A 14,237-nucleotide genomic window follows, 5' to 3' on the forward strand; every position below is an offset into this window, starting at 1 on the left:
ATGAATTTAGGCAGGGAGTTTGTGATAAGTCTGGCCTGTTTTTTTCTTGACAGGTTGACAGGTTAGGGTTGAGATTCAGTCAGGCTAAAATTTATTGAATATATACTTCAATAATGTTACTATTTGGCTTCGGTAATGGAGCAAAAGAACCCTCCAAACTCCAGTATGTTAAGGTCAAATAAATGTCTTTTTATGACTTTAAAATTCAGACCTTGAGATAAATATATCAAAGTAGCTCTTGATGCTTACCTCTGTGGTTAATACTGGCTGCTGTTGAGAGTTGGTCCTTTTCAAGAGGCTTTTTGGCAGATGGAGTGGACGGATTATTTAATTTATGGAGCCTGTTGTCCTTGTTATTGGGATAAGTGTACTGGCTGTACACTTTGAGAATTCAAATTGCAGACCCTTCCATTTTTACTGCTTTTTAATGGACTAAAATAAGATGGGGTTTTATTTTTTTCTTTTCATTCGTTTCTACTGTTATCGTGTTTATTGATTCTTTGCTGCTTGTTAATATTTATCAAACCCTCAGGACTTGACTCTACATGATTGTGAATTATTGGACTGGACAGTTTTTCTCACATTTTACATTTGGGGATGATTTTAAAATCTACTACCAAAAAGGCAAAGACATCCTAATAAAGTATATGGTTTGAATGCTCTGCTCTATGTATGTTCACCCATTTAAGAAAGAAAGTGATGTTGCAACCTGTCTCCACAGAAAGAGGCATCACAAAAGTAGGCTTAAAATGGGGTGTGTGATTCAAAATAAATGCATCTGACAAATGCCTTACTGCAGTTTGTGTATGTTGGACCCACGACCTCTAGCATTACTATTACGTTTTTTTCTTTTATTGTTGCATTGAAAAGAGTTACATGTTCAGTTTTTGTTCTTGTACTGAGTAATATTGGAGCAAGCTGCAACAAAGATATCCTATTGTGTTCCCATCTCGCAAAGGTTTCACAAAAATATAAGATTACCTGTCAATAAAATGTAGCACTGGATTTGTGAAGAAGTTTATTCTCACTTGGTCTTGATAACAGATTGTCCTGTTAATCTTATTTGACCTTTGATAATTTAACATTGACTCTTGTCTACTCAATAGTGTTGTGGCAGCTCACAGAAGTCACTGGTCAGGTATCAGATTTTGGATCAGCCAAAACAGGCAAAAATTATAATGTTGCTTTTCTAATTCTCAGCTAGGCATGTCTTTTACTCTGTATTTTACCAGCAAAACAAATCAAAATACATCAATCTTAATTACAATGCTTTTAGATCGTATTCAACCTCTTGGACGTTTTATCCTTTTATTGATCTTTATAACTGAATCATAATCAATTTAATTTGGCTTTTTTTTTTTGATTACACAAAAACCTCTTTAATGTCAAATTGAAAACAGATTTCTACAATCTGTAATGTCAATTAGTTAAAAATATCTCAGGTAAAATTAGTGACTGCAAAAATATTCACCCCCTTCAAGTGGGTATTTTGTAGATCCACCTTTTGATTCATTTGCTGGAAAATAAATCTTCTCCTAAGCTGTGGTTCACTTGCAGATTGAATAAGATTGTCCGCTAGGATTTCCTATATTTTGCCACATTCACTCAGCAGGCTGAAGAGAAGCATCCCAAGAGCGTGATTCTGGCATCACCTTGCTTCACAGTGTGGATGGTGTGTTTGTAATGATGTGCAGTGTTTTGTGTCCACCAAACATAGAATCTTGTCTGATGGCCAAAATAAAACCACTGCTTGGTCTCATCAGACCAAAGAAGTTTCTTCCACTTGACCATGGAGTCTCCCACATGCCTTTTGGTGAACTCTAGTCGAGATGTAATGAGATTTCTTCAACAGTGGTTTTCTCTTTGCCATTCTCTCATGAAGCTTTGCCTGGTGAAGAATTTGGGCAACAGTTATTATATGCAGAGTCTCTCCCATCTCAGCTGCTGAAGACTGCAACTCCTTCAGAGTAGTCATAGGTGCCTTGGTGGCCTCTCTTACTAGCCTCATCTGGGCAGATTTACACGTGCCTTATTCCTTCCATTTCTTGATCATGGATTGAACTGAACTCCGGGGATGTTATGTGCTTTGTTTTTGGGGATTGTTTGTATAGAGCCAGACTTAAACTTTTTAGTAACCTTTTCTCTGAGTTGCTTGGAGTGTTCTTTTGTTTTCATGTAATGGTGGCCAGGAACACCGGTTAACCTGTGACAGGAACTTCTAGACACAGGTGTCTTTATACTATATTCCAATGGGAAATATTCAGTGCACTCAGGTGATCCTCATTTCACTAATTGTAAGACAACTAGCACCAGTTGGTTGGACCTCGATTGAATTAGGTTAGTCACTTTAAAGGTGGTGAATATTTATGCAATCACCAATTTTACATTACATATTTTTTCTATTTAACTAAGATTACTTTATCGAAATCACTTTCTGCTTTTACATTAAAGAGTTTTTTGTACTTTTGTTGTCAGAAAGGCCAAATTACTCTTGTGTTTCTTTGTGGGGGGGCATGGTCAGCCCGATAGACCTGCCAGGTCCGCCAGGTTTACCATGCCTGGGAAGAACAGCATATAAGGACACATCAAAGTGGTCAGCTGACGCTTCTGAGGAAAACTGCAGGTGAAAGTCAAAACATGTCAAGGTAAAAAAACATCTCCTACAATTAGTTGTCTGAAGAAAATAAACACAAGAGCAAAATTCCAAATAAGAAGACAAAATGAATTTGCTGGATTTAAAAAGGCCAAATTATACTGACAATGACTGACTGATAAATCAGTAAAAATGTAGTGTCAGTGCAGTGAAACAACACTATACTCTGGTCTTCTGGGCAGACAAAACAAGCAAACTTTTTCTCAGACAATAGACAGCACCTAAAAGATCTTTCATGGCCAGTGTGTTTGTTTCTGTTTTATCTTCAGGACCCCTGAAGCTGCAGCCTCCTGGCCCTCTGCTGGAGCTCCAGGAGAGACTCAGCCTGCTGCCACCACAGCTGCTCCCAACAAAGAAAAGCCTGACGAGAGGTGAGAAAGTGTCCCTCTCTTTCAATTCTTTGCCTGCTTTCTTTTCACTACTTTTTTCTTGTCTTTCTTTCTGTTTTGTAAAGTCATTTTCACACTCACACACTGGTTAAATGTCACACTTTTACATTCTTTCACTCTATTACTGGCTTGCTCGTTTTATCTCGCCTCCTCACTCGACAGAGTCCCTCACTCTTCCTTGTGTTGTCGCCTTGCTGCACGTTAATATTTCCCCTGACTTTCTTAAATTTTTGTCCATAATTTGGCTTACCTTTGAGGGATGTTAATGCAACACAACACAAGTCTTGGTTGTAGCAGTGGCGCAAGCCTCTTCTTCTTTATACACATGGTTATCTAGGGGGAATGGTAGAGAGTGTGTACATTTTATCCTTTTTGCTCCAAGACTAAATAATGAATTCATCTTTATGGCTTCCAGGAAATTATGAACAGCTCCATCATTTCATAAGCAGTCCATTTTTTGTATAAACAGAATCATTTTTTTGTTCAAATGCGGTTTTGCGAGAGCGTTTTCTTCCAAAATTCTGAATTCAGGGACTTTGCTGAATATTGTTGTATTGACAACTCTGTGACCACAAACTTTTTCCCATTCAGTTTGTATATCTTCCTTCTCCTCTCTCATCCTACATTGTTGCTGCTCTGCAGAGAGAATATGAAATATTTATCAGGGCATCGTGTGTTGAAGGTACAACTTCTACATGGTTGTGTTGCTGGCATTCCAGATAACGTTTTTTGCAATTGCGGGCAAAACAACCTTTCTGTGGAGGGAGTTTTTATGTGTTTTTGGGGGAACTCAATGGCATAAATACATCATTTTCCTAACCTTTGCAGAGCGATGAATATGGCTTCTTTGATGGCACTCTTTTACATCAAACTGATTTCAAATGCAGCTTCTAGGCTCACAAATGTGAATTTAAAAGCCGAAGCACAGCACACAGGGATTTCCATTCTACCTCTGTTTGTATTCGAAGCTACTTCAGAATCCCCCCGCCACTTTTTAATTATCTCGCCATAGATGTTTGTCTACTGTGCAGGACCTGATGTGTGCCTGCCTTTTTCGGCTGCACAAAACCTGCTGCAAACAGTGCTGCATCTCATTGTGCCGGCGCACGCACACGGGTGCATGTGGGTGTGTTTTGACTCGCTCGCTGCTCCGTCTAGACAGGAGATAGTGTAAGACAGGAGAGTGTAGTGGCCCCAGCTTCTCTCTTGGTACTTTTTGCTTATTTTTTCAGCCTGGCCCATTTCTGCTGTTTCAGGCTAGTGAGTGAATGAACAAGCAGGCCCCGGGCCCAGATTGAACTGTGCGGTAATCCTCCCCAAAGCTCCGCCAGCTCACTGATTGCCTTCATTTTTCAGTGTCACCAGCAGGAAAGCCAAGGCAGTGTACCCATGTGAGGCTGAGCACGACTCTGAGCTCTCCTTCCAGGTCGGTGCAATATTCAACGCCGGTAAGTGTTATCGCCTACACCAGTCGCTCACTCAGAACCAGGCCTGGCATATTGGATTTGGAGGAAAACCGAACACCCAATCTGATCTTCAATCGAACACAGAGATGAGACACGGAGAGGGAGAATGGGGAAGTGTAGGGGGAGGAGAGGGGGGGTGAGGCACAGATTTGCTCTTCAGTGAGTCTGGAAGAGGCTCCACTGAGCTTTAATCACTCTCAGAGGAAATGAGGATTTTGTAGTTCCTATTTTTTTGTCCAGAACCCTCTTTTGTGAGGCACAGCAATATAGAGGTACTATAGTCCTCACAGGAAACGTGTGCACATGCCTCTGATTAGATCCCACAATGGATTGTTGTTTATTGGTTGCTGTGGTTGCATTTTCCCTTTGTATTTGATTTTAAAGAAGCGACACCATCTTTTTTATATTTAAAGCTCCTGCTGCTTGTTGGGGGGGATTTCTGTAAATGTTCTCCCATCAAACACAAAGTGATGAAAAGTCATGATCTACTGCTGCTGTTATGAGAACTGACTCACAGTAATTATCTTTCTTCATACTGTGGGAAAATGTTTTTACTCTTTAAATTCTTGTACATGAAAGCCGTCAGTTTAACTGTTTCCTGAAGAGTTCGTGTGAGGATAAAGGCCAACATTGGCAAATGTCTTTCAACAGACTGTGGATCTCTAACACATAAATAGACACTCATATTTTTGGAAGAAAAACACCTAACGATTTTAGTATCACATATTCAAAATATGTAGTCCATCTTTTCATTCTTAAATTTCAGTTGGAGCTCATTTTTTTGTTCAGAAGTCGTAGTGCTTCTAGAGATGTTTTATTCTTTTGTAACTACACTTCAATCTCCAGTTTACTTCCTAAAAAGTTATTAGGTGATCATTCAGCTTTAACTCTGTTCATCCTTCAGCTCTCAATCAGGCTTTCAATGAACTGATTGACTCGCTGCATAATGTGGTTCTCATTTACTGTACATCTACACTAGCTTGAGGACCCTTGATAATATTCACTCTTCCCTTATTTTAATGTATTTGTAGGGTTTTTTTCAGTCTGAGCTACATGTATAGCAAAAGGTCAAGAGGTCTAAATACTCAAGTGAGCATCTGTACATCCAGTTTTTTAAAGAAGAACATGTTTGTTTTTTTCTTTTACCCTTATAGTGAAAGATGAAATCTGCCTTGTGTATTCAATTTGTTAAAGAAGAGTCTATAGTAAGTTGGTTGTGTAGATTTAAGGTGCATTCATAGACCTGATTGAATGTGCTGGATTAGCCCTGATTTATTATAATATACCATGGACACAATGTTTTCTGTTATTTACAAACCAAACAAATACAGCTTATTCAGCTTTAATATAGACATTGATTGATTGATTTAATTTTTTTGGCATGTAAAAAAAAAAGGGAGAAAGTATACAAAATGATCCTAAAAATAGTGACACATAATGAAAAAAAAGGAATGGTGAAAAAAAAACAAGAACACTTAATGAATTAGATAAAATATTCAAAAAGAAGCAGGAAAAAGTATGAACCCTTCTCCCAGGGTTACTGCTGATCCTTGAAAAGACTGACATTGCATGTTTGAAATGTAATGCTTTAGAAAGTTTTAAAAAGTTACATTTTCAGCCATGAGAGTTCTTGAATTTTAAAGGGTTCTTTTACTGTCCCAATCTAGTCTTTGTTTTCTGGATGTTTATGGCAAAAAAAGGCGTTGTTCTCTACTATTTGAAATTTCATAATTAGTGTACTAAATCAGGAAACTCAGCCCTGGTCTGGTGTACTAAAGCCTTTAATTTTTTGCCCTTTACTGTGCACAAAGTGGTAATTTTTCTCAGTTCAGGTATAAAAAAGGTCTTCACAAGTCTTAAATTTTATTTTTAAAAGTGTGTAGTAACCCTGTTCTCCATAAAAGCAGAATTTATCATTATTATGCCTCTGTATTAAAATAAATCAATATAGTAATTCTTGACATTATTCCAACATGTTTTAATACATATTTAATTTGTATTGCTGCAAGGTATATATTATTAACAGAATGTATTGCTCAATTAAGATATGCATTTTTTATAAGTACCATCGTAAAAAAATGAATTTTACATATTAATCCCTATCAAAAAAATCTGTTTTTTGTAATCAAGACATTATTTTTTCTCTTTTTTTAAATCAAATATCTAAATATTATTCCAAACTTGAAGTACTTACTTAAAACAGTTCATTTTAATGCTGCTTATGTTGAGATGCCATTCTACTATTCTGCATTCTGCATTGTATAGAAAGAAACTCATATATGATTTAACATCCAAAAGACAATGTCGCCAAGAACTAAAGCTGATATTTTAAAACATAAAAAATACTGATAATAATGATTGGTAGGTGAGCAGGTGTAATTTTCATTTAACCAAGTTTTTATTTGGTTGACTTCAGCCCTGGATATAAGATTATTTTAATCATTTTCAGATCTTTCTAACTAAAAGTACTACTTTAATTTGTACTCTTCTGTTTGAGCAGCTGTCTAATGGGTGATTGACAAGGCATCCTGGGAGATTTCACATAACACTCAGCATGACAAGATACTTCTTTTTGAAGGGCCATGTGCCCCTACACTTTACCCTACCCCTCTATTCCAATAGAGTTGGGACACTCATCTCTGAACACGCATAACATCAGGGCTGAGCTAGCTAAGGGATGGGGCAAGTGTTGTCCTGGGACTGAGCCTTTAAGTGTAAATACAAACACAAATAGAGAGCTGAGTTTATTCTAAAGTTTGCTGACTGTTGATCAGGTTCAGTCTAAGGACGTTGCCTTAGATTTATTATGTATTTTGACTAATGAATAAAGATGTAGGAGTTAAAAAAATACATTTAGGCATATACACATCCTAAAAACAGCATACAAAATAATCCCACAGCAGTAGGTTATAAAATTGCAAGTTTGCATTGCACTCATACATATGCAGATAGGGTTGGGTCTCTCTGCTGGGTTTCTCTGCTGATCATATTGTGGAAAACATGTCTTATTCTTATGTTTGTATTAAAATCTTACTCTAATGGGGATTAAAAGATACTATATAAGTAGACTGAAATAACAGAATGAGCTGATTTTTGCTGCAGCTCTTTCTTTGGCAGACCTTTCTGTACATTTTGGGGTAAAACACAGTTTCATTTCCTGTTCTCTGAATTTTGGTCTCAGGTCAGACCTTTTGTATTCAACTGTATGGAAGTGGAGATAAGAGAGAGTGTTGTAGACACATTTCTGTAGCTGTGTTTCCACCAAGTGGTTCAGTTCAGTTCAGTTCAGTTCATAGCATGCAATAATTTTCTTTTCCACTGTTAAAAGTTGGTAAAGGTACCAGATTAACTGATCCTTGCCATCCTACAATTTTTGGCACTTTTGTTTTGTTGGGGTACCAAGCTTACCTGCTGGACCCTGAAGTGTGGGGTACAGAGCATAAATGTGCTTTTCAATGAGATGGTGATTTACTCTTTAGCACAATGATTCCCAGTGTTGTTTCTTTCTTTGGTGCCCCTCCACCTGGCCTTCTCATATCCAGGATAAGCTGAGCCCTCCCAGGACCCACACAGAAAGACCAAACAGATGGCTATCAAAATGAACATACATTTTATGTTTTCATTGATAAAATCTCATCATTAAAGGCCCAAACACTCACTTTCTTGCCAAAACCTTATTTTAAACTATTCATTAGGTGATTTTTCATAGTTTGCATTAAAAGGAGAAAAATCTAATTACATCAGAGCCGACAAAGCTTTGTGCCTCACCTGGGAGGTTTGCAGATACAGTTCAGACATACATTCATACATTCAGAAAATATTCAGACCCCCTTTACTTTTTCAATTTTGTGTTTCTGCCTGATGCTACAATCATTTAAATTTATTTTTTCTCTCAAATTTATACTCAGTACCCCATAATGGCAAAATGAAAGCTCAATTTTACACTTTTTTTTTTTTGGCAAATTTATGAAAAGGAAAAAAAAAATGAAACATCACAATGACATAACTATTCAGACCCTTTGCAGCATGCCTCCCTTTTCTCTGGATCGTTGCAGAGATGTTTCTACACCTTGATTGGAATACACCTGTGGTAAATTAAATTGATTGGACATGATTTGGAAAGGCACACACCTCCCTATAGAAGGCCTCACAGCTGATAATGCATATCAGAGCAAAAAACAAGCCATGAGATCAAAGGAAGTTCCAGCAGAGCTCAGAGACAGGATTGTTGCAAGGCACAGATCAGAGGAAGGCTACAAAAAAATTCTGCTGCACTGAATGTTCCCAAGAGCACAGTGGCCTCCATATTTCTCAAAAGGAAGATGTTTGTCACAACCAGGACTCTTTGACTCTTTAGTCACTCAGATAATGCTTCAGACAGGCATGGTTCTGGCTCTGGCCCTGGCTCTGGCTCCGTTCTGGAGTTTCAGAACCTTGGTGCTTTCTGGTGAACCAGCCTGCTTTCACACCCGTTTAAGCAGAACCGAAGTGGAAGGATGTTACTCCACATTAGGCTGAAGTAAACAAAACACAGGCAAAGTGGCTGGTTTCATTGATTATCTGTTATTGCTATGCTAATGTTGTATTTATCATCTTATTTATTTTTATTAATTGTTTTGTCTGGCGTTTGGATGAACCCAGCCTTTGCCATCTCTTCCGCACATTCGGCATATAACTTGCTCTTCCTTGTACTCTCCAGTTACACCTGGAATTCTGTTGATGGCCAGATCACAAACAAATATTTGTATCCTCAGCAGACCACTTTTTCTCCATTTTCCACTCATCTTCACAACCTAGAATATGAAACGCCCACTCATGACGTCACGAGTAGCAAAGAAGAACCAACTATGTTTTGGTTTATGCTGAAACCTTTTTTTTTTTTTGTATTAACGCAACAGCCGGTTCAAAATTAGTTTCTGGAACCAGCACGGAGCCCTGCTGGTCTTAAAGGCATGTGACTGAGCTCTAGAGATCCTGTGTGGAGATGCCACAAAGTTCCAGAAGGACAACCATCATTGTAGCCCTCCACTGATCTGGGCTTTATGGCAGAGTGGTTAGATGAAATTTCCTCAGTGCAAAATACATGAAAGCCTGCTTGGAGTTTGCAAAAAACTCCAAATGAAAGCCAAGCAATTTACCACAAGTGGACTCCAGCCAAGGTATAGAAACGTTTCAGCAAAGATCAAGACAAATGAGTTGCACTTGAGCTAATTTGAAGCAATATAGAATTCTGTTTTCACTTGGTCATGATGAATGTAGATTTATGGGAATGAAATCGGTACTGATGATGGTATTGGCTAGGATTTGTAAATATTGGCACATCAGATATTGGCAGAAATCCAATACTGTGCATCCTTGGTACCAAATGAAGAACTGTTTGGGAGCTAAAGGAAAGAGCCAGAATTCCCATCACTACAAGCAAGGCTGGATGGACATTGACTGGGGAAATTCACTAAGAACAGGTTTTACTGTGTCAAACCATGTCAGAATGTACTGAACCAAACTGGACGGCTTGAAATATGCCATTAGTGACCCAGTGAAGGCTGGGCATGTTTGAAGAGGAAACTAAAGCGTTACTTTAGTTTTAATTCAGGCTACAGCCACTAAAGTTCTCGCTGCCAGTTCATCCGTGTGAATATTGAGAGGAAAATGCAAGAAAATCAAAACATGTAGACAAGAAAGATTACTGTGAGTGTATTTCAGGTATTGTTGACTTTCATTCCTAAATTCAAGAACTGAATGAAAAGAGACATTTAATACATAGCAGGGTAAAAGATGTCAAATTGGATTAAATTATACCTTACTAATCACTTTTTTCTCCTCCAACCTTTGCTTTTTGAAACCATGCACTTTCTCTGCACCCCACCCTCACCCTCCCTGTGGCGTTGTCTCCCCTGCTGACGTTGTGTCCTCTCCTGCAGTGACCCAGTCCAGAGAGCCCGGCTGGCTGGAGGGCGAGCTGGAGGGAAAGAGGGGCCTCATCCCTGAAAACTACGTGGAGATGCTGTAGCCACAAATGAAACGGAAATATTTATGGACAAGTTATCACCTCTGCTTGGATAAAAATATGCAGCAATGACAATCACAGTTTGGCTTTGTTCATCCAAATCCCTGACTCCTCGGAACAGGTGACGAAATGTTATCACTGGTGGACTTTTGTTTATCCAGAAGTGGATTCAAGTTTATGCAATTTTTGAGTGGGAAGTAGATAATTTGATGCGTGTCTACATGAAATTCAGCTTTTAAATTACAGAATGGGATTGCACTTATAATATTCTGCTGTATACAAAGATGCTGTAGTCTCCATTTAACTTTGTCAGCAGCTCCAGAGGATGAGTGTCACCCTGTTTAAGGCCTTTCTCTCTCCTCCGGTTATCCATGGTATCCATGAGTCAAAGACAGATCCACAGACACTGTACGGATCAACGAATGTCCCAAAGCAACAGCAAATCCAGCAGCTTTAGGCCCTCTTTGACAAAGGTGCACAATTTGTTTTAGCTTTACACACATTAGAGATACTGTACCTGACGTGCCTTAAACCACCAGCAAGTACACCTGTATGTACGGTTGTGTAGGGCAGCGGAGTGTTACTGCTTTAGCTTTTAAGATTCTGCATTTTCCTGTCAGTTTAAGAATATTTGAATATTCAAAATGAGGCACATGCTATTGTAATTTTATTTTATTATATTTAATTGGCACATTGATTGCATGACTTTTATTCATTTTTAATATACTCTTTTGTTCTTGGTGCACTCCCTCCCTGAAACACAGGAAACACCTCTTTGATGCCTAATGAAGCTCTCATGTTAAACACTAGCATCAGGCAAAGACAGCCGAGGTCATTTTAAACTTCACTCATTATTCACACCAAGTGTTTGTGTTCCTGTTTGTTCTTGTTTTTTAAGCTTTTTTATGTTCAATTTCCTCTGAGCAAAGTATTGAAACACTCCCACAGAGCTGAGATTTTATTTCATCGTCAGAATAACTGATTAGAAATTAAAGCCGTATTATCAAAAAGACCTCTAATGCAGTATTTTCTGTTATTTCACATCTGTTCTGTGTATATAGGCTAATAATTCAAAGGTTGCCAAGTATGTTTCACAAGTTTCTACCAAGTGACTGACAGGTTTTAAGTTTCATTTAAGTTGGTTTTAGTTTTTACACCTTCTGTAAGAATTCATTGATCAGCTGTTCTCCTACATTTGTCTGAGAGCTTTGATTCAACTGTTTTTTGCCCCATTGCAATAATTTAAAACATTGATTGATGACGTTTGTAAAGGGCCTTGACTTCTTTCATTTTTGTACCTTTGGGTATCCTCTTGATCAATGTTAAACAAATAAAGATTTGTTCTTGTTCTCCACTGTATAATGTATTCTTGCCATGAAATTAAAGTGATAAAAGATGCTTTAAAATCCAACAATGAAGGTCTATCAAATGTTTTGCTTCACTGTGAATGGAAAAGGATTTCATGGGTTGTCAGCAAACTTATTGGGAAGGGATGAGGGTTTAAATGAAAACAAAATGATATGTATACATCATGGACTAAACAAAACCCTGTGGGCACTTTGTGGGAAAAATATCAATTTAGATTTGGAAATAATGATAAATTACAAATTATCCACGGAGAGATGTATGCCTATTTTTACAGGAGATGTTTTAATACAGTCTCTTTGCTTCCCAGAACTATTAAAAAGACTTAAGCAATTGGCCAACTGTTCCCGTTGACTGGGACCGCTCCATGTCCTAACATTTATATTTATACAGTGTCATGTAGCAGATGTTTTTAGTCAAAGTGATGTTTATCAGAGACACAGACAAGTGTTCACGGGGTTCAGGACCTTGTCCATAGGCCAGCATGGGATGCTGATTGCACCCAGGCTAGGATTTGAACCCCAGTGTTATGCACCAGAGTCAGCCTTGTAAACCACAGAGCTGTCCTGCCTTTATGTAAAGAAAATTTAAAATATCCCTACATTATCAAATCATTTAATCCCTTTCATTTCAGCATAATTTACCTTTCATTTTCTCAAAAAGTGTTCAGTAAAAACATCACACAAAAAAACAACAAAAACAGAATAGAGTCATGGACAAGTAGAATAAGAATCCATCAAAATATTCTTGTCAAGGGGTAATAATTCTTCAAAATGAGACTCAAAATCAGGGCTGACAAAAGATAACATTTCCCATAATTTATTGTAATAATTGATCGTAAAGGGTATGGTTGGGAATTATTTTATGTAATTTTTAGGCAACTGGATTAAAAAAAAATGTATATTTATTACCACAAAAGGGGTGAAAATTTTTGATTGGAAAAAAAATGTTGTTTACATTAGGCTAGCTTAGCTAGCAAAGCACCTTTAATCTGTAGGTCCTTCTCATTTTCACATTTTTTTCTATGATTTATAAATTTGATCATTTTATCATCATTCATATCCTCATCTATGGAGCCTACAAATCTACCAACCTACAGATCTGTTATTAGTGCAAAAACTGAGGCTGTCTTTCACATTTTTGTAATCTGATCAATGATCCACCAGAGCTCTGTGAGTTTATACTGATGTTGTTCAGTAAGACAGGAACAATAAACACACTTTTGCCTCAGTGAGGCCATGATTCTGTAAGATAATATCATCCTGTATAAAGTTGTTCAGTGCATAAATATTATCTATCTTTGTTAAAATATTTATTTTAAGCAGACTAGTGATGTGAGAATAAAACAAACTCATGAACCGTCAGAGGTGTGGCTTTTTGGCAAATGCCGTATCTCAAAACCGATCACATATCCATCCATCCATTTCCTATATCGTTTATCCCGTTGGGGTCGTGGGGGGCTGGGGCCTATTTCAGCTGTCACTGGGTGAGAGGCAGGGTACACCCTTGACTGGTCGCCAGTCCGATCACAGATCACCTTTCGTAAAAAGACTTCTCTTGAGAACAGACTGGTGTTTCCTCGGCCTGAGCTCCTCCAGGTTCCTCCTCTGTCCTCCATACTTGCCTCTTCCAGGTGCATTTAAGGAGTTAGAAGATCCTTCATCATGGTGGAGGGAGAACCATTTCCGGGTCAGTCGAGGAGAGAGGATGTGAGGATGGACAAAACTTTGTAGTGAGAAGCACCCAGTCTGGAGGCGAGAGACAGGGAAGTACCTGGGGCAGAAGCGGTGGGGAGGCGTATTTTAAAATAATCATTTGGTATGAATACTTTGTTAGAGTGAACAATACCAGAGGAGTTCTTTGTAAATATCGATATACTGATACTGTAGTATCAATAATCCCATCACTACTTTAAGTATACTCATCAGTTTGAAAACTGGATAAAAGCATCTGCTAAATGACATTGTAACATTGTAACAGTTTGAAAACACTGCACATGAATGCAATCACAATATTTAGTATTTAGTATAGAAGTATACGATTTGGGACATATTAAATGTGTTCCTACTATCAGACAATTCAAAGGTTTAACAATGGGACATCTAGCACAATGTGTAATACTTCTGTGATTCATCATTTGTTCCTCAGAGAAAGTGCACAGTAATCCCCACAATCTAAAAATAAGGTGACTAAAGATTTCTTCTTTCGCTAGTAGAATGAGTCATGCTATGCCTAATGTAATTCTTCCTCTTTATATTGACCTTTAGTGGGCATCTTACTACAAGTTAAAAAAAAACTTGACAAAAAGTGATGAAAATCAGATGATTATCTTTTAAACAGGTGAAATCCCTGTTGAT

At 37.9% G+C, this 14,237-nt stretch overlaps 1 protein-coding gene across 3 annotated transcripts in view; it reads left to right on the top strand.

The window, feature by feature from the left end:
- The window catches only part of arhgap10 (Rho GTPase activating protein 10), a 90,107-nt gene extending 78,181 nt beyond the window's left edge, over positions 1-11,926 (top strand). The window contains exons 21-23 of one of the 3 annotated variants that reach the window (XM_041785369.1): positions 2,923-3,024; positions 4,399-4,490; positions 10,430-11,926. In XM_041785369.1, coding sequence (XP_041641303.1) covers positions 2,923-3,024; positions 4,399-4,490; positions 10,430-10,518 — 283 coding nt within the window. In that variant the 3' untranslated portion in view covers positions 10,519-11,926. The remainder of the gene's footprint in view (positions 1-2,922; positions 3,025-4,398; positions 4,491-10,429) is intronic. The other 2 variants (XM_041785370.1, XM_041785371.1) reach the window with 2 other exon arrangements.
- The last annotated feature ends 2,311 nt before the right edge of the window (positions 11,927-14,237 follow it).

Source organism: Cheilinus undulatus, linkage group 4, assembly GCF_018320785.1.
Source record: "Cheilinus undulatus linkage group 4, ASM1832078v1, whole genome shotgun sequence".
NCBI lineage: Eukaryota > Metazoa > Chordata > Actinopteri > Labriformes > Labridae > Cheilinus > Cheilinus undulatus.